This window comes from Hypomesus nipponensis, chromosome 5 (genome assembly GCF_054491055.1).
Source record: "Hypomesus nipponensis isolate SF chromosome 5, ASM5449105v1, whole genome shotgun sequence".
Lineage (NCBI taxonomy): Eukaryota > Metazoa > Chordata > Actinopteri > Osmeriformes > Osmeridae > Hypomesus > Hypomesus nipponensis.
In genome coordinates this window covers 3,191,808-3,217,500 of record NC_140365.1, presented here as the reverse complement: position 1 = coordinate 3,217,500, position 25,693 = coordinate 3,191,808, and the positions used below count along the sequence as shown (strand labels likewise).

At 51.3% G+C, this 25,693-nt stretch overlaps 1 protein-coding gene across 1 annotated transcript in view; it reads left to right on the top strand.

Moving 5' to 3' along the window:
* The window catches only part of fgf11b (fibroblast growth factor 11b), a 31,383-nt gene that overhangs the window by 1,046 nt on the left and 4,644 nt on the right, over window positions 1-25,693 (top strand). Inside the window, exons 2-3 of the mRNA XM_084698047.1 lie at window positions 14,222-14,332; window positions 17,421-17,524. Of these exons, the coding sequence (XP_084554173.1) occupies window positions 14,222-14,332; window positions 17,421-17,524 (215 nt within the window). The remainder of the gene's footprint in view (window positions 1-14,221; window positions 14,333-17,420; window positions 17,525-25,693) is intronic.

Here is a 25,693-nt window from a genome sequence, read left to right as displayed (position 1 = left end):
GGTCCTGGTACCAGGTGAGTGGTACTGTGATTATGTGGCATTCACATGGGTCCTAGTGACATCCATACAGAGAGCTCCCATGCTTACTCTATTTTTGGCTGTGCACCTTTTCGACATGCCTTTGGAGAGTTAATTATTACAGCTACTTATCACCGCGTAATTTAGAGTATGTATGTGTGCGCTAGGGACGAGAGGGGGGCTGTGTACACAGTGTGTGTAGCCTGCACAGTGTGTGTGTGTGTGTGTGTGTGTGTGTTTACCCTAAACAGTGTGTTAGGACATCACAGTAAAACCCTGTGTGTGTCTTCTACAACCTGTGTATTTTAATGATCAGTTATATTTGAAACCCCTCCACCCCCTGTCCTTCCTTCATGATGAATGGATTTCAGATTGAGATTACGTTGACCTCTATTCCAATAAAAGTAACCTTGCTTCGGGCACAATACGCCGTCATCTCCAAACACTGTTCCTCTGACAGCAGTAGATTACACTTTACAAAGCGTTACAGATTTAATAACGTCGGTGGTGGCCAAGGAAACGCTTTTAGCCGTAACGTGAAATTCAAAGCTTTGCGATAGGGAAGAGTTACAAGGGAGAGCTGGTTCATTCGTCGCTGCTGTCGTGGCCAGGGGAGACATCTGGGTATATTTCAACACTGATTCAAATCTCTCTGAATTAGACTGATATGTATTCAGTCCTGTATCAGACACATTACAATTGACATTTTATTCATTTAGCAGATGCTTTTATCCATAGCGTTGTACAAACTTGGCTTCTTAAATGAACAGCAGAAACGGATCAGAAGGGAACAGTTCTACAGTGTTTTGGTGGCCCGAGTCAAGGAACAATCTGTATTTACTACCCACATCGCAAAGTACCCATATCTCAGCTACCGGCGCATACACACACACACACACACACACACAAGCACACACACACACACACAAAATGACAACGGTCGAAATCCTGTTGACATAATGACTCTGTGTGCCAGAAGTCTGGTGTTGGTTGTTTGTGGACAGTGTAGGACACAATCAGACCACACAACAGGAAGTCATCCTGTGGCTGGCATGTGATTGGTGCAAACCCAGCTGTAAGCTGGCTACACGCATCAGCAACGTCTCTCTAAGACCATGGAGGGTTTTACACGTGCGTTCAGACTGTATGTGTTGGGGTGCATGTGTCCTGTGTTTGGATGTGTGTGCGTGTGGATTTCTTGCACGCTTGTATGTGCCTGTGTGTCTGTGAGTGAGGGTGCGTGGGTGTGCCTGTGTATGTGTGCAATTACACTTGCATGTGTGTTTGCGTATGTGTGTATATGTGTATACATGTGTGTGTGTTTGTGTGTATATTTGTACACGTGTACACAAAATGCATGAATGTAAATGTATACATGTGTGTGTATGTGTGTGTGAGTACTAAAGTGTATGCTAAGGAGCCCACCAGGAGCAGGAATAGCACTGAGCGCTCCAGCTGCTTCTGGATGAGAGCTTTGTCATGGAAATCCTCTCTGGTGTTGCAGTCCTGACTGGCACAGCAAGCACCAGGAACAGCAGGGACACCCAAGCATGGATGCCCCACACACACACACACACACACACACATGTGTACACAATAGCTACAAGACAGCGGTGTTCTTCACATCTTTTTTGTTGTTCTGTCAGTGTGTTCTTACCAGGTACCACAGGAGTCATGTTGATGCTGTCCTCTTCCTAACTCACCCCTCTTTCCTGCCCCCCTCACCTACTCCCCTCCCTGCCCTGCCCCCCTCACCTACCTCCTCCCTGCCCTGCCCCCCTCACCCACCCTCCTCCCTGCCCTGCCCCCCTCACCTACCCTCCACTCTTTCCTGCCCCCCTCACCCACCCTCCTCCCTGCCCTGCCCCCCTCACCCACCCTCCTCTCTTTCCTGCCCCCCTCACCCACCCTCCTCCCTGCCCTGCCCCCCTCACCCACCCTCCTCCCTGCCCTGCCCCCCTCACCCACCCCCTCCCTGCCCCCCTCACCCACCCTCCTCCCCACCCTCCTCCCCTCACCCACCCACCCTCCTCCCTGCCCTGCCCTGCCCCCCTCACCCGCCCCCCTCCCTGCCCTGCCCCCCTCACCCACCCTCCTCCCTGCCCTGCCCCCCTCACCCACCATCCTCCCTGCCCTGCCCCCCTCACCCACCCTCCTCCCTGCCCTGCCCCCCTCACCCACCCTCCTCCCTGCCCTGCCCCCCTCACCCACCCCCTCCCTGCCCCCCTCACCCACCCTCCTCCCCACCCTCCTCCCCTCACCCACCCACCCTCCTCCCTGCCCTGCCCTGCCCCCCTCACCCGCCCCCCTCCCTGCCCTGCCCCCATCACCCACCCTCCTCCCTGCCCTGCCCCCCTCACCCACCATCCTCCCTGCCCTGCCCCCCTTACCCACCCTCCTCTCTTTCCTGCCCCCCTCACCCACCCTCCTCCCTGCCCTGCCCCCCTCACCCACCCTCCTCCCTGCCCTGCCCCCCTCACCCACCCTCCTCCCTGCCCTGCCCCCCTCACCCACCCTCCTCCCTGCCCTGCCCCCCTCACCCACCCCCCTCCCTGCCCCCCTCACCCACCCCCCTCCCTGCCCCCCTCACCCACCCCCCTCCCTGCCCCCCTCACCCACCCTCCTCCCTGCCCTGCCCCCCTCACCCACCCCCCTCCCTGCCCTGCCCCCCTCACCCACCCCCCTCCCCGCCCTGCCCCCCTCACCTACCCTCGTCTCTTTCCTGCCCCCCTCACCCACCCCGTCCCTGCCCTGGGCCCTGGGCCCTCTTCCCCAACCCTCCTCCCTGTTCTTCTCGCCATCATCCCAAACCCCTCTCTCCGTCCCCATAACCTCCATTTTAAAGATGGCCGCTGCAAGCTGGTGGAATCTCTGCTTCATTGTCAGGGAGGTGATGCTCTCATCCCAGCTGGCTCCAGCTCATTAATGTATACTGATTAATCAATAATCACCCTCTTAGATGGTCCAAGGTGCAATCTGACCCTGAAAAGAGAGATATCGAGTTGTGACCCCACCTCACACACGCCTCACACACACACACACACACACATCTTCACATGCACACACACACACACACCTGACACACATGCACCTCACGCGCTCACACACAGCCTAGCACAGCTCACTCACACACACGCTGCACGCAAACACGTGCATGTATGCACGTGTTCCCCATACACACACCTCCTCTATTCCCTGGGTGGTAAAGGTCCGCTCACTAATCAAACATTCATGAGGCACCTGACTAAACTCAAACGAGCGTGGACAGAGCAGCTAAAGAGCAGCTTCTGATCTGCAGTCCGCAGGAGATTCACAGTCACACGTCTTAAAAACTGAGCGACAGGAGACAGAAGGAGGCAGAAGGAGGCAGGAGGGGGGCAGGAGGAGGCAATAGGAGGCAGGAGGAGGGCAGGAGGAGGGCAGGAGGAGGAGGCAGGAGGAGGTGGAGGAGGCAGGAGGAGGGCAGGAGGAGGTGGAGGAGGCAATAGGAGGCAGGAGGAGGCAGGAGGAGGGCAGGAGGAGGCAGGAGGAGGCAGGAGGAGGCAGGAGGAGGAGGCAGGAGGAGGTGGAGGAGGCAGGAGGAGGAGGCAGGAGGAGGTGGAGGAGGCAGGAGGAGGAGGCAGGAGGAGGTGGAGGAGGCAGGAGGAGGAGGCAGGAGGAGGTGGAGGAGGCAGGAGGAGGCAGGAGGAGGAGGCAGGAGGAGGTGGAGGAGGCAGGAGGAGGGCAGGAGGAGGGCAGGAGGAGGTGGAGGAGGGCAGGAGGAGGGCAGGGTAAGGCAGGAGGAGGGCAGGAGGAGGGCAGGAGGAGGGCAGGAGGAGGGCAGGGTAAGGCAGGAGGAGGGCAGGTGACTGGCAACAACGCAAGGGACAAGGGTGGCAGCAGGACCGATCGACTGCTCTCTGTGAAACTGCTGCGGGTCACAGATCTGGCGCTGATGGGGAAGGGGTGGGGTGGTTGGGGGGGTGGCGGACCGGGTCACGGGGACAGATGCAGCGTAGGATAGCATTAAGCTGACCGCAAGATATCATCAGCCTGAACTCGCTTACTCCACAACACCTGATCACGCTGTGCAGTGTTAGGTCGCTTCCGATCAGAACTTCACTGACTGCCACAGGGGTCAGAGAGAGAGAGGGATGGTGCAGAGAGAGACAGGGTAGAGATTGGGAGAGTAGGGAAGAGGGGAGATAAAGAATGAGAGAGAAAGACTAAAGGAGGAGAGAGAGGAGAAAGAGAGTGGGAGGGAGAGACAAGAGAAGAGACAGAGAGGGGGAGGGGATAGATGGGAAGGGTGATAGGTCTAAAAGGGACGGAGAGAATGAGTGAGAGATAGCTTTGGAGATAAAGGAGAAAAGGGGGGGGCAGTGAGTGAGTCTGTCAAAGAGACACCATGCAGGGATGAAGATGAGTTGGAAGGCCATGGTGTGGACAGCCCAGAGTCCACTGTCACTGAAAACCCACCCTCTCTCCTCCACACTGTCAGGGAGAAGGCATCACATTAAACCAGCTGTGTTGTGCCTCAAAGTGGCTAAATGCTAAATGGTAACGGGCGATACACGTTAGAACGATGACCGCATCAGGCTTCAGCACATCCACACTTCTCTGTTTACATCACGGCAGACAGAAAACACAACATGATTTAGATTTCTTTAAGCTTTGTGCCGGGAGACAAACGATGGCTTATTCCTCCAAACATCTGCCTGGGGCGGGTCTCAGAGTCCGCCCCACCAGGCCTGCTGTCTCCGGGCAGAACAAGGAGAGATCACCTTGGATTTGTCCTGGCAATTTCCGGGGATTTTCAACTTTGTCCATGAACATCGTCGTCGTCGTCGTCCCCCCCCCTCTTTCGTGCCGTCAGAGGGTCTATCTGCTAGCGAATAGAAACCAAGGAGCAGGACGCAGCCAGTCATGCGTAAGCATAACAGATTAGTCGAGGAACAGAGGAGGAATCAATTCCTCTCCTCCACTGTTTTGGTAATGAGAATGCCCAAGATGCTGGCATCAGATTACAGTCTTACGCAACAACAAAGATTTGGGTCTGTTCCATAATCTTTTAGGATTTTTTTTACCCCTCTGGGGGGGGTTTCAGTGAAGGACAATTACAGCTGACTGGATGGATGTTTCTGTGTTTAGTCCCTCAAAAATAGCTCCTCAGACAGGAAGCAGTTATTGTTGTTAAACTGTTATGACATCACAACGGTGACCAAACCCAAACGCAGAGAATCAGATGGCGTTGATGTCTCTTCTTTCGTCTGTAGAAATCGTCTTAATCCACAGGCCCCTCCTGCGTGCTCCAGTTGTGCAGGGTCTGGATGTCCACACGGCGGGTGCTGGCTGCTGGCACAGCCCTCCTGCTCGGCATGTCCTGGGGAGACAGCACTGTTACTGGCATGGTGTGGAGGGAGGACAGGGTGAGAGAGCCCAAGTGGGGAAAAAAAGACTCAACTTAAATCGAATTAAAGTCTATCAAATGAAAGCTCGAAGCATTTTCATTGCATTTCTATTCTCATTGTCTTCCTTTCTGGAAGTGTATTTTGTGCTGTTTTGGGCTTGGCTGTGTGGAGGGGTGTTGGTGAGGCGAGTCTGTCGGCTCCGACAGGCACAGCTTGTTTATCTCCAGAGAGCTGGGGGGATACGCACACACAGGAAGCACCTCTCAGACGTCCTCCCGCCACCCCCCCCCCACCCCCACCCCCCCGCCGTCCCCCCGCCATCCCCCCGCCCCCCCCTTGCCCTAAAGATGTGGCAAATCACAGAACACCTCCCACTCAGAGCCGGTAAAAGTGAATTTGTGGCCACTTTGATTAAAGCTGACAAGGACAGATTGAGTTTAACCTCCAACAGGCGAAAGACTGAGAGACAGTAAGAGAGAGAGAGACAGAGAGAGACAGAGAGAAAGAGAGAGAGAGAGAGAGAGAGAGACAGAGAGACAGAGGGAGAGAGAGAGGGAGAGAGATGGAGAGATGGAGACAGGGTGAGAGAAAGCAAGAGACTCAGACATGCAGAGAGAGAGAGAGAGAGAGAAAGAGAGAGAGAGAGAGAGAGAGAGAGAGAGAGAGAGAGAGAGAGAGAGAGAGAGAGAGAGAGAGAGAGAGAGAGAGAGATAAAGCCCTGTGACAGAGAGTGTGGAGTGGTGTGGAAGGCAGGAGAGAGTGTTGCTGAACCTTCGTATGAAGCAGTCACACACTTCTCTCCAGCGGCTCTGTCTATCTGGATTACTGGAATATATGGAGAAGATTCTAGCAGTGTTTGGTAATGGAATGTGTCTCTTAACTTGAGTACTGTCGGCTTGTGTGTGTGTGTGTGTGTGTGCGTACCAGTGTGTCTGTGAAAAGAGCCTGTGTGTGTGTGTGTGTGTACCAGCATATACCAGCTGACACCAGTGTGTATGTGGAAGCGACCAGTGTGTGCTTCGTATTGACTTTGTGTCAGCTGTGTTCTACGTCAGATGATCCTGGGCAAGGAACTCCTCTGGGTTCTCTGTCACCTGGACCTTCTGGGAAACCACACCCACACCAGCAGACCCCCAAGTAACAACAATCACATCCCCTCATCCTCCAGATGCTTTCATCCAAAGGAACGTACAAACAGTGTAAATACTGTCGTTAGTGCAGTGGGTTATCAAGGACGACAAGTGAAAAGTTGTAGTGGGGTTATTACGGTGTTTGTTTTACAAGACACAATGTAGAACAACATGTCAAGTACACTATCCGCATGATTTCGGAGATGCAGTCTGTGTTACAAGACAGTGCTACACCTCATCAAGCTTCTGGATCTCCACACTCTCCCCCCAGACCAGAGGGGGCGCCACCTGCGTTGGCATGCAGTCCAACAGTCACTCATCTCCAGAGGCAAAGATATCTCATGTTCATTTAGCAGACACTCTCTCTTCAAATTGGTGGCAGGTGCCGACCTATCGGCTAAGCCCTCGGTGATGTCACTTGTAAAGAGGTCTTGACAAAATTACATTTTATTCAACATACGTGATGAAGATTTGTGGCCCAGATGTGTTGATCTGCTGACACGTGCGCTACCCTGCTACGCAGACCTGGACACATGATCTTCTGCACTTAGCAGGACATCAGGAAGCACCACACGATGCTAGGAAAACAAATATTTAATTAGATATTAAATTGTTAGATACCAGTCCATAAAATCACACAACCAAACTCAATCTTCCAGATGGGATTGGAGCTAATCTCTGTACTCATTAAAGGATATCAGTGATGAGTTAGCTACAGCAGTATATGATTGATACTTTGCTAAATAAGGCTTTTACCAATGATCTAACACATGAGACGAGTGTGATATTAATGAATTCACTTTTTTGGAGCCATTTATAAATGACGTTAAGTGTTACTTTCACCATCGTTAATGCCTGCAGGCTTGAACATTTTTACATTAAGCATTAAGAAAAACTGTACTATTACAAACAGTACTATTACAACTAATCATTTAAATGTGTAATGCACAAAGCAATGTATATTAAAGATAATGAAAAATCCAAACAAAGACATTTGGATAAAAAACAAACTATTATATAAATCTCTCTCTCTATATATCTCTCTCTCTATATATATCTCTCTCTCTGTCTCTGTTTTCCTTTATCTTTCCCTCCATCTTTCTTTCTCTCTCTCTTCTTCCTTCAGGTCTGTCTATTCTGCAGACCTGTCCACCTACACAACTTAGAACAGGAAAACACCCCCTGTTGAGACAGGAAGGTGTTTCTGCAAGCAATCATGCTGAGTTCTGGACTTTTTCTGGTGTGTGTGTGTGTGTCAAGAGGGTTTGTGTGTGTGTGTGTGGGTGGATTGTTTGTCTGTCTGAGAGAATTCTACTTATGTGTGTAGGAGGGGTTCGGCTGTGAGTGTGTGTGTTTGCGTGCTCACGTATGTGTGTGTATATGTGTGTGTGTGTGTGTGTGTGTGTGTGTGTGCGTGCTCATGGGTTCATGCAGAAGTGCATGGGACAAGGGTCTGGTAGGTTTGTTTGATGGGACTCAGGGGAGGGTTTGTGTGAAGTTGAACGGCAGTCTGTTGCTACTACACATACACACACACACACACACGCCTCAGTCCCTCTCTACGTATCTAGGAGCAAGGTGAGAGCAGCAAGACTGTGTTTTGAAGATGCGCGGAGGGAAGACCGAGCTGGTTCATTGATAGTGCAGTAAGCAAGTAGCCCGCTCGCGTCTTCCACAGCCTCCACTAACGTCTCCGCCGATAGACGGCTCTATTGCTAATTGCTAATGACACGTATCTGTCACGGAGCCAATGAGGAGATTAAACATGTGAATATTTTATGCGTGTCAACCAGGGGAATCAGCGGGCGCTCGATTTGCGTTTTGTGTTTGACATGTCCTTGTCACGGGCGTTGATAAGTAGGAGTCACTGCAGGTCCGCTGGGCGGAAGCGTTTTACTGGGGTTTAATTGAAAGCGAGGGGGTAGTGTTGGGTCTGCACATGAATAGGTCATCACATTAAACTCATGCTAATGCCGCCTCATTTAACCATCTTCCCCTGGTTCTCTCTCTTTCTTTATCTTTCGTTTGTTTTTTTTTCTTTTCGGCCTCTCTCTCTCTCTCTCTCTCTCTCTCTCTCTCTCTCTCTCTCTCTCTCTCTCTCTCTCTCTCTCTCTTTCCTATGGTCCATCTGTTTCTTTAAGGCCATTACGTAAAGCGGTGGAGATGAAACAATTCAACCGACTTGATAAATCAAGAGTATGCAAAAATATCGTTCTAGCAGTTTTTTTAAATTAAGATATCTAAATAGGGCAAACATTTGTACTGTTTACAGTTAAATTATGCAAGGGCACTTGTTTAGTATTCAAAACATGAATATCTCAGTAATTGAATAGTTCAAATCTAAATTAATAACCTCATGCTGTTTTATTCTAAAATGAATACAATAGGAATATGGAAGGCATTTTATGTTGATCTACTGTATGGCAGACTAGTTTATGAAAACCTCTCCAAAGATGTCCAAAGCAAACATTATAAAGTTTCTCTGTCATGCCAGTTAACCGTCTAAACATCAGTTGAAATCCACCATCACTTCTTTCAACATTTCTGCCTGTATCAACTATGTACTCTCACTCTTCCCCCCTCCCTCTCTCTCTTTCTCTCTCTTCTCTCTCTCTCTCTCTCTCTCTCTCTCTCTCTCTCTCTCTCTCTCTCTCTCTCTCTTTCTCTCTCTCACACTCTCTCTTGTTACTACTATAATTACTAGCAGTTTCCGACTGCAGCTCATGGCCCAGTTTCGAGAGAAAAAAGACAGAACCTTGTTCTCCTTTTATTAGAAGCAGAATCAAACACTCCACCAGAGACAACACTGGTCTCTCTTAAACACACACGAGCACACAACAAACACGTACACACACACACACACTCATACTACAAACACATAGCGACACACCACACACACATGCACACAAGCTATTTAAAAGACAAGGGCAAAGAGGAGTTGAAAGAGAGAGAGAGGACAGGCAGGGAGTCCTTCTAATGAAAGGCGAGGGAAGCCCCTGTAGTTCTGCCTCTCTCACGGAGCAGGAAGAGAAATGCCCTTGGCTGCTCAGTCATGTGATCACCAGCCATACTCATCAGCCATGTGACCACTGTCTACACGGCTCAGTCATGTGATCACCATCCAGAGTGAACACTAGAGCAGATCCAAGGAGTTGAGGGAGGAGGATGAAGGTGAGGATGATGAAGGTGATGAGGATGAATGTGAGGATGATGAGGATGAAGGTGATGAGGATGAAGGTGATGAGGATGAAGGTGATGAGGATGAAGGTGAGGATGATGAGGATGAATATGATGACGATGAAGGTGATGAGGATGAAGGTGATGAGGATGAAGGTGATGAGGATGAAGATGAAGGTGATGAGGATGAAGGTGATGAAGATGAAGGTGATGAAGATGAAGGTGAAGATGATGAAGGTGAGGATGATGAAGGTGATGAAGATGAATGTGATGAGGATGAAGGTGATGAGGAGGAAGGTGATGAGGATGAAGGTGAGGATGATGAGGATGAAGGTGATGAGGATGAAGGTGATGAGGATGAAGGTGATGAGGATGGGGCCACCGAGGGGAGGGGAGGTATACTGCAGCTCACGGACAGGGTCTCCGTCTCTGATTGGTTCTCTGCGTGTGACAGCAGCTCAGAGGAAACAGCACGAAACAGCGAGAAAATCCTTCAGCCAATCATATTAATTAAAGGGTGTTGATGCGTGAGATTAAATTAGACAGAGCCAGAGGTGAAAAGGAGATTGTTGTGTAGAACTGAGGGTGAGTTCTTATGTGTGTGTGTTTAGTCCATGTGCCAGGGTTGTTTTGCTTGATGAGGAGCGCAGATCTATAACTCTGTCAACAGAGACACAGTTACTGTTGCTGAACACATCACATACCCAAATGCATTAACAAGCACCAGCACCAATAACAACGTGTGCGTGCATGCATACTTGTGCATGCTGGTGTGTGTATGCATGTGTGTGTGTGTGTGTGTGTGTGTGTGTGTGTGTGTGTGTGTTAGCCTTGAACACCCCAGGACTGTGCATGTATGCATTGTAATGCAGTGCCCCAGAGCAGTATCATGTGACAAGCTGCTGAGAGAGTCAGTTATTTTTGTCTGATGGACGCCCTGCATCAATGTCATGGTGCCACTCTCTCTCAGACTAAACGGGTTCTTCACTTCCTCATGGGAGAACCCCCTCCAGATTGGTTTCAGATGGACCATTCGCTGTGGAAATGTTGGGGGTAGGGCTGGACTGTGTGGATTTTGGGCTATTTAGGTTGTGTGGGCTGGGTTATGTTAGGGCTGGGTTAGGGCTGGGCTGGGTTAGGGCTGGGCTGGGCTGGGTTAGGGCTGGGTTAGGGCTGGGCTGGGTTAGGGTTGGGCTGGGCTGGGTTAGGACTGGGCTGGGCTGGGTTAGGGCTGGGCTGGGTTAGGGTTGGGCTGGGCTGGGTTAGGGCTGGGTTAGGGCTGGGCTGGGCTGGGTTAGGGCTGGGCAGGGCTGGGTTAGGGCTGGGCAGGGCTGGGTTAGGTTAGGACTGGACTGGACTGGGCTGGGCTGGGCTGGGTTAGGGCTGGGCTGGGCTGGGCTGGGCTGGGCTGGGCTGGGCTGGGTTAGGTTAGGACTGGGCTGGGCTGGGCTGGGCTGGGTTAGGTTAGGGTTGGGCTGGGTTAGGGCTGGGCTGGGTTAGGGCTGGGCTGGGCTGGGCTGGGTTAGGACTGGACTGGACTGGACTGGGCTGGGCTGGGTTAGGTTAGGGTTGGGCTGGGTTGGGTTGGGTTGGGTTGGGTTGGGTTAGGTTAGGGTTGGGCTGGGTTAGGGCTGGGCTGGGCTGGGCTGGGCTGGGTTAGGTTAGGTTAGGGTTAGGGTTAGGGCTGGGCTGGGTGATGTGAGAGGGACTCGTCTCCCTGCATGGCTACAGTCACCAGGCAGTACAGTTCTCATTAGCCTTGTCGTGCATGAGCTGTCTATTGAACGTATGCCCAAACTCTCTGTTCCTTTAGCACACATACAGCCATCTTTCTCTAATGAAATGACAGCCTCTTCTCTCTTTCCATTCCCTGGTTGTTCTCCCCCCTTCTCTCCTGCCCCCTCTCTCTTCCTCTCCCGTTCTCCACCTCCATCATCCCCCTCTTTCTATCTCTCCCTACCCCACCCTCCCTCTCCTTTCCCCCCTCCCTCCTTCTCTCCCTCACTCACCCTTTGTCTACCCCTCACCCCCTTTCCCATTCTCCTTCTCCCTCCCTCTCTCTACCTCTCTCCCTCCATCTCTCTCTCTCTCTCTCTTTCACATCCGCAGGGACAAGTCATGAACGGCTTCCCTGCTCTGATTGGGTGATGTATGGTGTTATTGGGGAGGATGAAAGCCCACATAACTCAAAGGATATGAGATAGAGGACATGGAGCTGGGTGGGAGAGAGAGTGAGGGAGAGAGAGTGAGGGAGAGAGAGAGAGAGAGAGAGAGAGAGAGAGAGAGAGAGAGAGAGAGAGAGAGAGAGAGAGAGAGAAGGAGATAGAGAGGAAGAGAGAGAGATAGAGAGAGAGAGAGCCTGGAGGTGGGGCAGGGTGGTGATAGGGTTGGGAGGTTGGGGGGTTGTGGGGTGGGGGGGGTCTGTAGCTACATGGTTGTCATGGTTGTAACCGTGGGAGCATGTGTCACATTGTTACTGATGTCTCCAACCTAGTACTGTTCCAGTGGGAAATGATGCTTCATATCACATGCCTGTATACAGAGTACACACACGCACACACACTCCTACACACACTCTTACACACTCTCTCTGTCTCTCTGTGCTGCTCACTTGCTTTTACACACACACACACACACATAATCTCTCTCACACACTTTTTTTCGGACACTATCTCTCTCTCTCTCTCTCTCTCTCTCTCTCTCTCTCTCACACACACACACACTAATCCACACAAAGCACACTCTATCTCATGGTGCTTTATCAGAATCTGTGCTATCGATCTGGGTCCTGTGTGAGGCTGAGCTATGAGGCTGGGCTGTAAGGCTGGGCTGTGAGGCTGGGCTGTGAGGCTGGGCTGTGAGGCTGGGCTGGGCTGTGAGGCTGGGCTGTGAGGCCCTGTGAGGCTGGGCTGTGAGGCTGGGCTGTGAGGCTGGGCTGTGAGGCTTGGCAGTGAGGCTGGACTGTGAGGCTGGACTGTGAGGCTGGACTGTGAGGCTGGGCTGTGAGGCTGGACTGTGAGGCTGGACTGTGAGGCTGGGCTGTGAGGCTGGACTGTGAGGCTGGACTGTGAGGCTGGGCTGTGAGGCTGGACTGTGAGGCTGGGCTGTGAGGCAGGACTGTGAGGCTGGACTGTGAGGCTGGGCTGTGAGGCTGGGCTGTGAGGCTGGGCTGTGAGGCAGGACTGTGAAGCTGTGAGGCTGGGCTGTGAGGGGCGGAATCCGCAGTGTCCTCCCTGCCTGCTTCCCAGGGGGGGGTGAAAGGCCACAGGAGGGGGGGGGGGTGAGTGCAGGGGGAGGGAAAGGGGGAAGAGAGGGGCTGAGGGCAGAAGGAACTCCCTTCTGACCCCCAGCCCTGCGGAAGATCCCTCACAAACTGCTCTCTCATCCATGTTTCATGTCCCTCATTAAAGCTGCATCGACGAGGGGAGCATGTCCACTGTGCCTCTCTCTTTATGTCTCCATCCCTCTCTCCCCCTCCTCTCTCTCTCTCTCTCTCTCTCTCTCTCTCTCTCTCTCTCTGTCTCTCTCTCTGTCTCTCTCTCTGTCTCTCTTTATCTTTCTCTATTCCTCACTCTCTGTTTCTCAAGCATTATGGCTTGCGTGACACTTGCTTTGTCGTGGACAGTCCTTTTTGCTCTTGGGGAGAGGGGAAGGTGTCTTAGCAAGAGGAACAGGGGTGAAGGGTTGAGAAGGTGCTGGGGGGCTGGGGGGTTGGGAGGCTGGTGGTTAATGGAGGGGGTTGTGGGGGGCAGTGGCAGGGGGGAAGGCGATAAATGCTTGGGAGTCTCACGGCCCGCTGTGAGGATTCTTTTTCTGTCTGTTTCTTAAATGAACACAAAGTATACCAGAGGGACTGTTCTCATGAAACATTCAGCTTCTCCTCCTCCTCTCCCCCTCTCCTCCTCCTACCCCTCTCCTTCTCCTTCTCCTTCCCCTCTCCTCCTCCTACCCCTCTCCTCCTCCTCCCCCTTTCCTCCTCTTCCTCCTCCATCTCATCCCCCCCATGCTGCTCGTCACAAATATATGTGCGATGCTGATGTATCTTTCATGGAGCAGAAGACAGACTCTCTCACTTGACTTAATCCTCCGATGACCCAAAACCCTGCTATAAATACAGCGCCAGTGGCAAAGACAATAGCCAGAGATGGAGTTTGCCTTTCCCTCCTCAAGCCTGCTTTCCCTCTTTAAGTTTTCCTTTGTGTCAACGGCCAAGTCATGATTCTTCATTAGGGAACGATCTTGCATGTTTGCACTTAACACTACTGTTTGTGTGTGTGTGTGTGTGTGGTGTGCATGTGTGTGTGTGTGTACATGCTTGAGAGTGTGTATATTGGCATGTGTGCGTTTGTATATATATATATTGTGTGCGTGTGTATTTGGGTGTCAATGTTGTGTGGGTGTGTGTGAGTGTGTATATGCTTGTCTCTGTTGTGTGTATGATGTGTGTGTGTGTGTGTGTGTGTGGTGCATGTGTGTATGGTGTGTGTGTGTGTGTCTCCTCCACAGAGCCCCAACTGAAAGGCATCGTCACCAGGTTATACAACCAGCATGGATACTACCTGCAGATGCAGCCAGATGGAACCCTGGACGGCACAAGGGACGAAAACAGCTCCTTCTGTAAGTTTGCGTGCGTGTGTGTGTGTGTCTGTATGTATGCATGTATGCCTGGTGTGTCTGTGTATGCATGTGTGTGAGTGTCTGAGTGTGTGTGTGTGTGCTTGGCATCCAAGTGTGAGTCAGAATGAGCCTGTGTCAGAGGGAGGCTGGCCTATGTCCAGGCGGTGTGTCTAGTGCTCAGTGCCTGGTCTCTGTGCTCAGTGCCTGGTCTATGAGGTCAGTGCCTGGTCTCTGTGCTCAGTGCCTGGTCTCTGTGCTCAGTGCCTGGTCTCTGAGGTCAGTGCCTGGTCTCTGAGGTCAGTGCCTGGTCTCTGAGGTCAGTGCCTGGTCTCTGAGGTCAGTGCCTGGTCTCTGTGCTCGGTGCCTGGTCTCTGAGGTCAGTGCCTGGTCTCTGAGGTCAGTGCCTGGTCTCTGAGGTCAGTGCCTGGTCTCTGAGGTCAGTGCCTGGTCTCTGAGGTCAGTGCCTGGTCTCTGCACTCACCCCTGTCAACAAACCCAGCTAGGGCCTTATGGCAGGGCTGGCTCTGCGACGAAACTTCTGACCAGATCAAGAGGTCACAGGTTCAAATGCCCCCTGTTATGCACACGGCTTTGGTTAAAAGTTTTTTCTTCATTCAGATGTGATCAGTATTAATGTCATTCCCACGGTGGCCTGTACACAGAGGCATGATGGGAGCCCAGAAAGACACGAGTCAAGGGGAGGAGTTAGGCTGAGTGCTAGAACATCTGATTGCCCATCAAGTGTTCAAATCCCCCCCCCCCCCCAATTCTATAGTCGCTTTGGATAAAAGCGTCCGTTAAATGTTACATCAAATCATGTGATTGGTTTTGTGGGATTCTCCTGTTCTGCAGTCCTGCTGTTATCTACTGCTGGTATCTACTGCTGGTATCTGGGGGAATCTGTCCAGATGATCACGTATGTCGCGAAAGTGTCAAATGTTCCAGTACTTCATGTCGGTTCATCAGTCCTGCTGGTGTTTCTGGTGTAGGTGGTGTAGCGTTGGAGCTGAATGAAGCACATCCTGTCAGCATACAAACCACCGTGTCTAAAGTCCACACCGCTCATCGTCACGCGTGAGCAATGAACGTCACATGTGTTAAATAGCTCTTTAAATAGTCTGTAACATTACACACATCATACATGCATGCAAACCTAACATGACACTTGGGCAGAGAAGTTAGTCATCTGTGAGTTAGTGTGTGCCGTAAAGCTGTGTTTAGAAGGAGGAGGAGGAGGAGGGGGGGGGGGGTTAGAGGAAAAGAGAGGAGAATTGGGGGTGGGAAGGGGCGGTGTGTGCTTGTGGGTTTATGTTTGTGTGTACATTTGTGGAGATGATTGATATTCACATCCTATTTCATAAACAAAACAGCTCTTGAAATCAATGATGATGTCAGCAAGGGTATCAAATCAACATTAGTGTTTGTCAAACAAACATCTTCAAACACTGTCTGGAAAGATGTTCATCCTTGTCAATACAGAAAAACAACAAAGCGACATGAACACAGTCACATGATGACATGAACACAATCGTTAAGTTATATTTATATTCTTTCATCAATTATAATTGATTTTGAGTTGATTTCCTTTGAGCTAGGATTTTAGGTAAAAAAAATATGTTTTTGCTCTGATTTGCTCTTCAAGTTTTCATCTTTTTGTCAATTGTCCCTTATTTTAAGGTAATTAAATCTGTATTAAAACTGATATGTGAGGGAAACACTTTCAACACAATGTGAAACCCAAAAAATAACCAATAAAACAACAGCATGATAAGAGAACAATGACACAACAGCAATGTCATGAACAGAACCCTTAAAAGTAAAAATAATCAAATGACGATTCAGGAGATCAGAACGAGACTTGTGATGCAGAATGTTCTAGAAGAGTGAATGCTGCCCTGGTTTCTCCAGAGTGCATTCAGCTCTTCTATAATCCTCTCCGTTGTCCATTCTTCTCTGCCTCTGGTTGAACTGACATCTGCCAAAGACCTTTTTAGAGAAGAAGAGAGCTGGTTTACACACAGGAAACATCCCACATGAGAGAGAGAGAGTGTGAGAGAGAGAGAGAGAGAGCGAGAGAGAGAGAGAGAGAGAGAGAGAGAGAGAGAGCGAGAGAGAGAGAGAGAGAGAGAGAGAGAGAGAGAGAGAGAGAGAGAGCGAGAGAGAGAGAGAGCGAGAGAGAGAGAGAGAGAGAGAGAGAGCGAGAGAGAGGGAGAGAGAGAGAGAGAGAGAGAGAGAGAGAGAGAGAGAGAGAGAGAGAGAGAGAGAGAGAGAGAGAGAGAGCGAGAGAGAGAGCGAGAGAGAGAGAGAGAGAGAGAGAGAGCGAGAGAGAGGGAGAAACGAGAGAGAGAGAGAGCGAGAGAGAGAGCGAGAGAGAGAGAGAGCGAGAGAGAGAGAGAGAGAGAGAGAGAGAGCGAGAGAGAGGGAGAAACGAGAGAGAGAGAGAGCGAGAGAGAGAGAGAGAGAGAGAGAGAGAGAGAGAGAGAGAGAGAGAGAGAGAGAGAGAGAGAGAACAGACAGGATAGAGAACAGGCTTGTCCTTTCTCTTCCTTCCTCCTGTCTTTCCTCCTTCTCTTTGTCACTCCCTCCTCTGTTGTCCCCGCTCTCTTTCACCTCAGTGACATTCTTGCTGGTTTTCTCCAGCTATCGCACGCACACACACACACACACACACACAAGCACTCACACACACACACAGGCACTCACACGCACACACGGTGACTCTCTCCCTGGCTGCTTCACTTGTCTCCTTAGTGAGGTGTCTTTGAGCACGGCCGTAGCTTCGCACGGTGTCTGTGTGTTTGGCGTTTGGTGTGTGGGGCGAGTGTGTGTCTGTGTGTGGTGTGTGTGTCTGTGGAAATGAAACAGAGTGCTGCTGTAAAGCTGAAGTGACATGGTGATAGCAACTGTCATACGACAGTCACACAACAGTCATAACTGCAGCAGCAGTGCATTATATTCAATATTAACATTCAAGGTGTAGCAGAAATCCTTGTTAATCTCACTCTGTCTCTCTATCTCTCTGTCTCTCTGTCTCTCTGTCTCTCTGTCTCTCTCTGTCTCTCTCTCTGTCTCTCTTTTTTCTCTGCAGCGCAGTTCAACTTGATTCCTGTGGGTCTTCGGATCGTAGCCATCCAGGGGGCGAAGACAGGGTTGTACCTGGGGATGAACAGCGAGGGTTACCTCTACACCTCTGTAAGTACCCTGCAGGTGCCCATGACAACGCAGGCCTCATTATGGGATGCCGACGTGTGGGTGTGTATGAGCGAGGGCAGAGAGGTGGTGTCAGAAGCTGGATTGTTGTGGCTGATGCTACATTTGGCCCTGAATACCCAGCCAGAGAAACACGGGTGCTGTCCATGGTGTTGAATCCACTGCCATGCACATCTTGGTGCTGTCAGTGGGGCTGATTTCCATCCAGGAAGAACAACCGTGTCCCTGTCCTTGGTCCTGAATCCTGGCCCGACAGACCTTGGTACTGTCCGTGGTCCTGAAATAATGAGCAGCGGCTACGTCGCGGTTGAACTGTGCGGAGGTTGAGCCAACCGGATTTACATTTTACTCTCACAACAGATGCTTCCATGCAAATCGACTTGACAGAATGTGTGTTTGTCTGGGGTAATTAAAACGACTGTACAGCCCAGTCATGGCTGGTAGAGCCTTCTGGAAGTGCAGAGCCGTCTGATAGGAGTCTATGGGAGTCAGATGGCTGAGCAGTTAGGGAATCGGGCTATTAATCAGAAGGTTTCCGGTTTGATTCCTGGCCGTGCCAAATGACGTTGTGTCCTTGGGCAAGGCAATTCACCCTACTTGCCTTGGGGCCTTGGGGGGGGGGGGGGGGGATGTCCCTGTACTCAATATAAGTCGCTTTGGATAAGAGCGTCTGCTAAACGACTAAATGTAAATAGAGAGGGTCTGGATGTTCATGGAGCAGGACCCTCATGTGTAGCTCTCTGGTCCAGGGCGGAAGCTCTTTTTGGGGGGCAGAGTGTGCTGGAAGAGACGGCCCTCCCTGGCTCTCTAATCACCCTCAGTGACAGGGTTCCAGGGAGCCTTGTGTAAGCTGGGAACACGTGTCTGAGCCTGAAGGGTGCCCTGCCCGCAGCGTCCGGAGCAGCGTGCGACGGTAAAACATCAGAACAATAACAAGAGGTAAGCCGATGGAGTGTGACCAATTACCTCCTCTGTGTTAGCTGCAACTGGAAAGGACAGAGTAATAGCATTAGCACACAAAATAGCTTGGGAACAGTCACTGTGTGCATGTGTGTGTGTGTGTGTGTGTGTACAGCACATGTGAGTTTGTGTGTTTGTGAGATTGGGAATGTGTATGTACTTGTGTGTGCCTACGTGTGTGTACAGCATGTGTGTGTGCGGGTATGTGTGTGTGTGTGTACAGTATGGATGTGTGTGTGTGTGTGTGTGCATGTGTGTGTGTGTCTGTGCAAAGTGTTTGTTTGTGTGTGTCTGCGGGCATGTGGGATTGTTAATTGACTGAGTGTAACTGCTGTATTGTCTTTCACTGGGCATAAATAGAAAAAGGGCTCAGCGGCGTGACAGTGTCAGTGAACTGACAGAGAGGAGACTGAGTGACGAGATAACTGCTTTCTGGCTGAGCAATGCAGGATGCAGCTCTGCAACACTGTGATTGTGTGTGAGAGAGGAGGAGAGAGGAGGAGAGACGAGAGAGGAGGAGAGAGAAGGAGAGAGCAGGAGAGAGAAGGAGAGAAGAGGAGAGAGAAGGAGAGAGGATGAGAGAGGAGGAGGAAGAGAGAGAGAAGGAAAGAGAGTTCCCCCAAGCTTGTGATTAGCATGCAGTCATGAGAAAGGCTTTTGTCTCTTGTGCCTTTGAGAGAAGAGAAGAGGGATTTTCTCCTCTGAACTCAATAGCTGTATATGGGGTTCAAAGCGTAAGCTCTCTCTCAGCTCTCTAACTCACCCAGAGCCATGCTGGCAGTGGGCTTGCCTGCTGATGTGTGGACACGACCACTTGCTCTCTCTCAGACACACCTACCCACACATTCATGTATTCGTGCACGCACAAACTAACACACACACACCGGCACCCGTACACAAACAAACACGCGCCCAGTAAGGCACACGCACAGACGCACATCCTCGGGTGCCACACACGTGCCCCCACAGTCGTTCCCACTTCCATCTAATGAAACACAACAACACATTGACAGATGTCTGTTCAATATTGACTTGGCTTAATTGCTGGAATGCGCATCACAGCTGTCTTCCACGCGTCCCTGTGATGTCTGCTGCACCTCGGCGATGACGCCGCGTGCCGCCTTTTCTCTGATCATCGAGTCACCGCGGCACAAGAGAGAGAGGGGGAATCGCGGGCGAGAAACGGTGGAGCTGCACGCGTTCTGCTTTGTTCGACTTTTCCAGTAGATTGTGAGACGCCCTCGCCGTGAGGGCCGTGTGTTGGAAAGGCTCGGTGGGGCTCGCGTGTTTTGTCTCGTGAGTGAATCCTTTTCCAGGTGTCGTCGGGCCGTTGTCTGTAGTGTTGAACCGCTGGTAAGCTCTTTCATCTGGGACAGTGACGTCTCCAAACCCAAGGAGGGTCCTCTTGGTTGAGGAGGTGATGTCCTTCACGTGTAGCTTTCAGAAGATTGTGCTTCACACCGACCTTCAAGGGGATTTCTTTACTCTGCGGAGAAAAAAAACCTAAAATAAGCTGGCATTCAGCAATACACACAACAGTGTACTGACTACAAAAGACTACAAATTGACAACACACGTCTTGTGTGCTGTACACGTGCGTGTGTGTGTGTGTGTGTGCGTGCAGTCGCATCTGGAGACAGAGGGGGCACCTCAGGAGAGTGTGTGACAGTGCAGACAAATGTTCTCCCCAGCGACAAACAGGCTCGTCACTGTCACCAGGAGAGTCTGAGGAGAGTGACACGCGGAGAACAGAGGACACTGCAGGGGGAAACCTCTGCCACACTCCTCCCTCTCTCCCTTTCTTTACCCCCTCCCCTCTCTCTCTTTCCCTGTCTCTCTGTCTCTGTATCTAGGTCTCTTTATCTCTCTCTTTCTCTCTCCATCTCTTTCTCATCGCTCATCCTTTCTCTCTTCCACTTGTCCACTCCTTCCTTCCTTCCTTCCTTCCTTCCTTCCTTCCTTCCTTCCTTCCTTCCTTCCTTCCTTCCTTCCTCCCTCACCCCCGGCTCTCTGTGGCTGATCCTCTGTCCTCCTGTCCTCCACAGCTGAGCATGGCAGCCGAGGAAGAGGCAGCCATGCAGGCACGCCAGGGTTCTGGAGAGACCCCACGGCCCAGGACACCAGAGGGGAGGAGAGGGGGGGGGTGGAAGAGAGGGGTAGAGAGGAGGAGAAGAGAGGAGTAGAGAGGAGGAGAAGAGAGGAGAGGGGTAGAGAGGAGAGGGAGGGGTAGAGAGGGGTAGAGAGGAGGAGAAGAGAGGAGAGGGGTAGTGAGGAGGAGAAGGGAGGAGAGGGGTAGAGAGGAGAGGGAGGGGTAGGAGTGGAGGAGAAGGGAGGAGAGGGGTAGAGAGGAGAGGGAGGGGTAGGAGTGGAGGAGAAGGGAGGAGAGGGGTAGAGAGGAGAGGGAGGGGTAGGAGTGGAGGAGAAGGGAGGAGAGGGGTAGAGAGGAGAGGGAGGGGTAGGAGTGGAGGAGAAGGGAGGAGAGGGGTAGAGAGGAGAGGGAGGGGTAGGAGTGGAGGAGAGGAGTGGAAGCTAGGAGTTGAGATGCTGATGAGAAGGGGAAGACCATGTCACTTCCGGCGTTTCTCAGCCTCTGCCAGCACACCTGCAGGAGACCCCAGGACATGGCTTCCTGATAAAAATAGTGCTTAGCAGTCAGGGTCTGACCCCTTGGGCCCGGAGAGGGGGGCTGTGAGTATGCGTGTGTGCGTGTGTGAGATGGAGTTTGAACATGTGCAGTAGTATGTGTGTGTGGAGGTGTGTATGTGTAAGTGTGCATGTGTGTGACAGAGAGACGAGGGATGAGGGTGGAGGGATGAGGTATCTCGATGGATAATGGAGGCAAGTTGCAGGACACCACAGGTGACACAACCGAGAGCTACTTGATTACACAGCCTCACTTCTTGTGTCAGGTTTATGAAAGTCAAGTCATGTTGATTATGGATTCAGAATGTGTGCAGGTATCATCACTTGTTTGTAGGCAAACATTAAATTATTCTCTCCATGGTCTTCTTCTGTTAGGCCACTTGCTGGTGTGTGTGCAGCTGTTTCCCCTGGCTTGTTATGTGTGTGTGTGTGACTGGATAATTGTTTGTGCTTGTGCTTGTGCATTGTTAGCGTGTGGGTTTATTGTGTGAGAGGTTATCGCCTACTGTCTGCATGAACAATACTCTGCGTGTGGGGGGTGTGTATGTGTGTGAGAGAATGGGAGAAGGAGAGAGAAAGGGAGAGGGAGAGCGAGAGAGAAAGGGAGAGGGATAGCGAGAGAGAAAGGGAAAGAGTGAGTGGCAGACAAAAAAGGAGATGGAAAGAGAGTAATGTTTAAAAAATGACTCAGTATCAGAAAGAGAGAGTGACAGAGCGAGACTATGAGAGAGAGAGAGGGAGAGAGACTAAGAGAGAGAAACTAAGATAGAGAGAGAAAGAGAGAGAGATAGAGAGAGGGGGAGAGACTAAGAAAGAGAGAAAGAGAGGGAGAGAGACTAAGAGACAGAGGAGTCTTCTCCTGATGAACAACAGAGGGTTCTATTGAGATTCAGGACATCACCAGCCTCCAGATAGCATCACCTTCATCACAATGAGAGAGAGGGGGGGGGGCGGGAGAGAGGCGGGGGACAGGACGGGAGAAGGAACGAGGGATGGGACAAAAGAGGGCAGGAGCAGAGGAAGAGTGGTGGAAGCGTGGAGGGAGGGAGGAGGAAGAATGGAACAGCAGTGTGGTAAATACTGCATGTTGCCAGGGAGACAATTAGGAGCACTTTGGAGGAGTAAATCCTCGAGGAGCATCTCTCTCTTTCGCTACCTGTTTATTCATCGTTAGCTCTGCAGCAGGTCTACTTTTTCTTCTGAGACAGAGAGAGAGAGAGAGAGAGAGAGAGAGAGAGAGAGAGAGAGAGAGAGAGAGAGAGAGAGAGAGAGAGAGATGGAGAGAGAGAGACAGAGAGAAAGAGAGCGAGAGAGAGAGGCCGAAAAGAAGAAAAAAAACAAACGAAAGATAAAGGAAGAGAGAGAACCAGGGAAAGATGGTTAAATGAGGCGGCATTAGAGAGAGTCTGAGCCCAGGTGACATCTGTGAGTGGAGGGTTTCTCTCTGTGTGTGAGACTCAAACTACAGGATCTCTCTCACCATTCCTCACATTAACAAACACCAACACACTGCAACACACTACAACACACTGTAACACAATGTAACACAATGCAACACACTGTAACACACTGTAACACACTGTAACACAATGCAACACACTGCAACACACTACAACACACTGTAACACATTGTAACACAATGCAACACACTGCAACACACTGCAACACAATGTAACACACTGCAACACACTGCAACACACTGCAACACACTGTAACACAATGCAACACACTGTAACACACTGTAACACACTGTAACACACTGACAACAGCTGGATGCTCATTCCTGCTGTGCTTCAGGCCTCACTCTCGCTCTATCAATTCAATTCATGCTAAGTTATTAGCATGAAAGTCATTACAACCGTATTGCCAAAGCAAGACGCACAACAACAGACAACCAGACATCAACAACACCAGGAACGGACAGTATTGTCCAGAACATGTGGAAACAATACAGAGTAAAGAACAGAACACAACACTTTGCAAGACACAGTGACAACAACCCCCAAATCAAAACCAAATCAAAACAAAAACAACAAAAGTGAATTGTTACATTGAAATGGACACTTCAAGGCTGGCTAGACTACACTCAGGTTTTCCCTCATTTCATGGCACTCTTTAAGAAATCGTCCAGATAGGGGGGCTGTGTGTCCCTCCCCTAAGAGTACTTTCATCTTTTCATCATCAGACAGTGTGGTGAACGATGGTATGAGGGTTTCAAATATATTACGTAAAGAAATGCTGTCTGGTATTTCTGTATTGTTGGCAGTGTAATAGAAAGTGCAACTCTCTCTCTACCTTACCTGTTGTACCACCTTATGTCTCTCTCTATCTATGTCTCTCTATGTCTCTCTCTGTCTCTCTCTGTCTCTCTCTGTCTCTCTGTCTCTCTCTGTCTCTCTCCCTCTCTCTCCTCTCTCTCTCTCTCTCTCTCTCTCTCTCTCTCTGTCTGTCTGTCTGTCTGTCTGTCTGTCTGTCTGTCTGTCTCTGTCTTGTCACAAATGTGGAGGATGCTGAAGGGGGGTGGAGGGATGATAGATGGGGGGGGGGGTACATTCAGGCGGCCAGGCAGCCAGACAGCCAGACGGCGTGATCCCTCAGTCTCTTGGTCTGTTACTGTAACCCTTTCGCAGTGTGGGCTTCTGGGCCTGCTTGGCTTATGTAACATGTGACATGGCACTAAACATCTGCAACGGCTTTTAAAAACATCAACATCATGAGCTGATCAAGAACCCTGCACGCCCTCCCCTCTCTCTCTCACCCTCCCCTCTCTCTCTCACCCTCCCCTCTCTCTCTCTCACCCTCCCCTCTCTCTCTCACCCTCCTCTCTCTCTCTCTCTCTCTCTCTTCTCTCTCTCTCTCTCTCTCTCTCTCTCTCTCTCTCTCTCTCTCTCTCTCTCTCTCTCTCTCTCTCTCTCTCTGTCACCCTCCCCTCTCTCTCTCTCACCCTCCCCTCTCTCTCTCACCCTCCTCTCTCTCTCTCTCTCTCTCTCTCTCTCTCTCTCTCTCTCTCTCTCTCTCTGTCACCCTCCCCTCTCTCTGTCACCCTCCCCCCTCTCTCTCTATCCCGCCCCCCCCCTCTCTCGCCCCCCCCCCACATCTCTGCCCTTACACACATCCCTTCATCACTCCCTCTCTCTCTCCTACCCGTCTCTCTCCCTCTCTTTCCTGCCTCCTGTCTCTCTCTCTCTCTCTCTCTCTCTCTCTCTCTCTCTCTCACGCTCTCCGTCTCTCCATAAACACACATATGAAAAGGTCAGACACTTGAACATCCATGGACACGCGCACACAGATGCATGTACACACACACAAACACAGCGGACAACCCTATTAAAAGCTCCGTATTAGAAGTCCGGAGTCAGAATGGCTGTTGCAGCCCAGGTCACCATGGAAATATGCTGGGATTACTGCAGCTAGGCAGATTTCACAGTATCTCCCAGATTACCTTGGTAGTGCTGGGATGCTACACAGCCTCTGGCCTGTCAGCATGCATGTCCTCACGCCCCCTGCTGGCATAGGAGAGAACTGGAACCTCTCCTTCACAACTTCTCACCAGCTGTTTCCGCTACGGAGTACAGAATCTATTTGAGGGGGGCTTCTCAGGTGATCAATAAGCGGATCCTCTATTGGATATTAATGGGAAATGTGATGACATTTAATTCAGTTGAATGGAAATTAAATTGGAAATTAAATTTTAAACAGCCATAGAAATAGCAACATTACTCAGGTTTGGCGGGGACTGTAAATGTCTGTCCGTGTGCGTCTCTGTGACCCTATGACCCTGAGAGGACAGGAACAGGAAGTGATGACGCCACGATCAGTGCCCAAACTGAGTGTTTCCTGTAAACAGAGACTCGATGTAGTCGTGATGTAGCAGTGGACCAGAGAGAGAGGGCTGCAACGTGTGGAGGAGGAGAGAGGTGGAGTGGGAGGAGAGAGGAGAAGAGACAAGAGAGAGGAGAGAGAGGAGAGAGGGATGAAGAGGGAGAGGAGGGGAGGAAAGAGGAGAAGAGATGCGAGGTGGATGGGGAGGCGCGAGGAGGATGGAGGGAGGAGGAGAAGGAGAGGGGTGGAAGGGCAGGGGAGGAGGAGGGGGAGAAGAGGGCTGGAAGGGGAGGAGAGGGGAGGAGGAGGGGGAGGAGAGGGCTGGTAGGGGAGGGGGAGGTTGGGATGGTGCTCTGCATGATAAAGAGGTGGTTCTCGTCCTCAGGATTCGCAGCACGATGCCTGGACATTACCTCGCTCGCTGCCTGTCATTAGAATCCCTCCAGACCGGAGAGGCAGCGAGAGGAGGCCTGGCCCAGTCTGTCAATACGTCACCAGTGAAGGATGAGCTTTTCATTTCATTCCATACTTTGGTCTAAGCACTCATCTGGAAATGAAAAGGTTCCCCCACTGCACTTAAACCAAGCAGGCCCACAGACAACCCTGGCTCGGGTGGTATGTGGGAGGGGGGGGGGGGGCTGGGGACTGGGGGCTGGGGGGAGGTAGTGGGGTGGAGGGGTGGGCTGGGGACTGGGGGCTGGGGGGAGGTAGTGGGGTGGAGGGGTG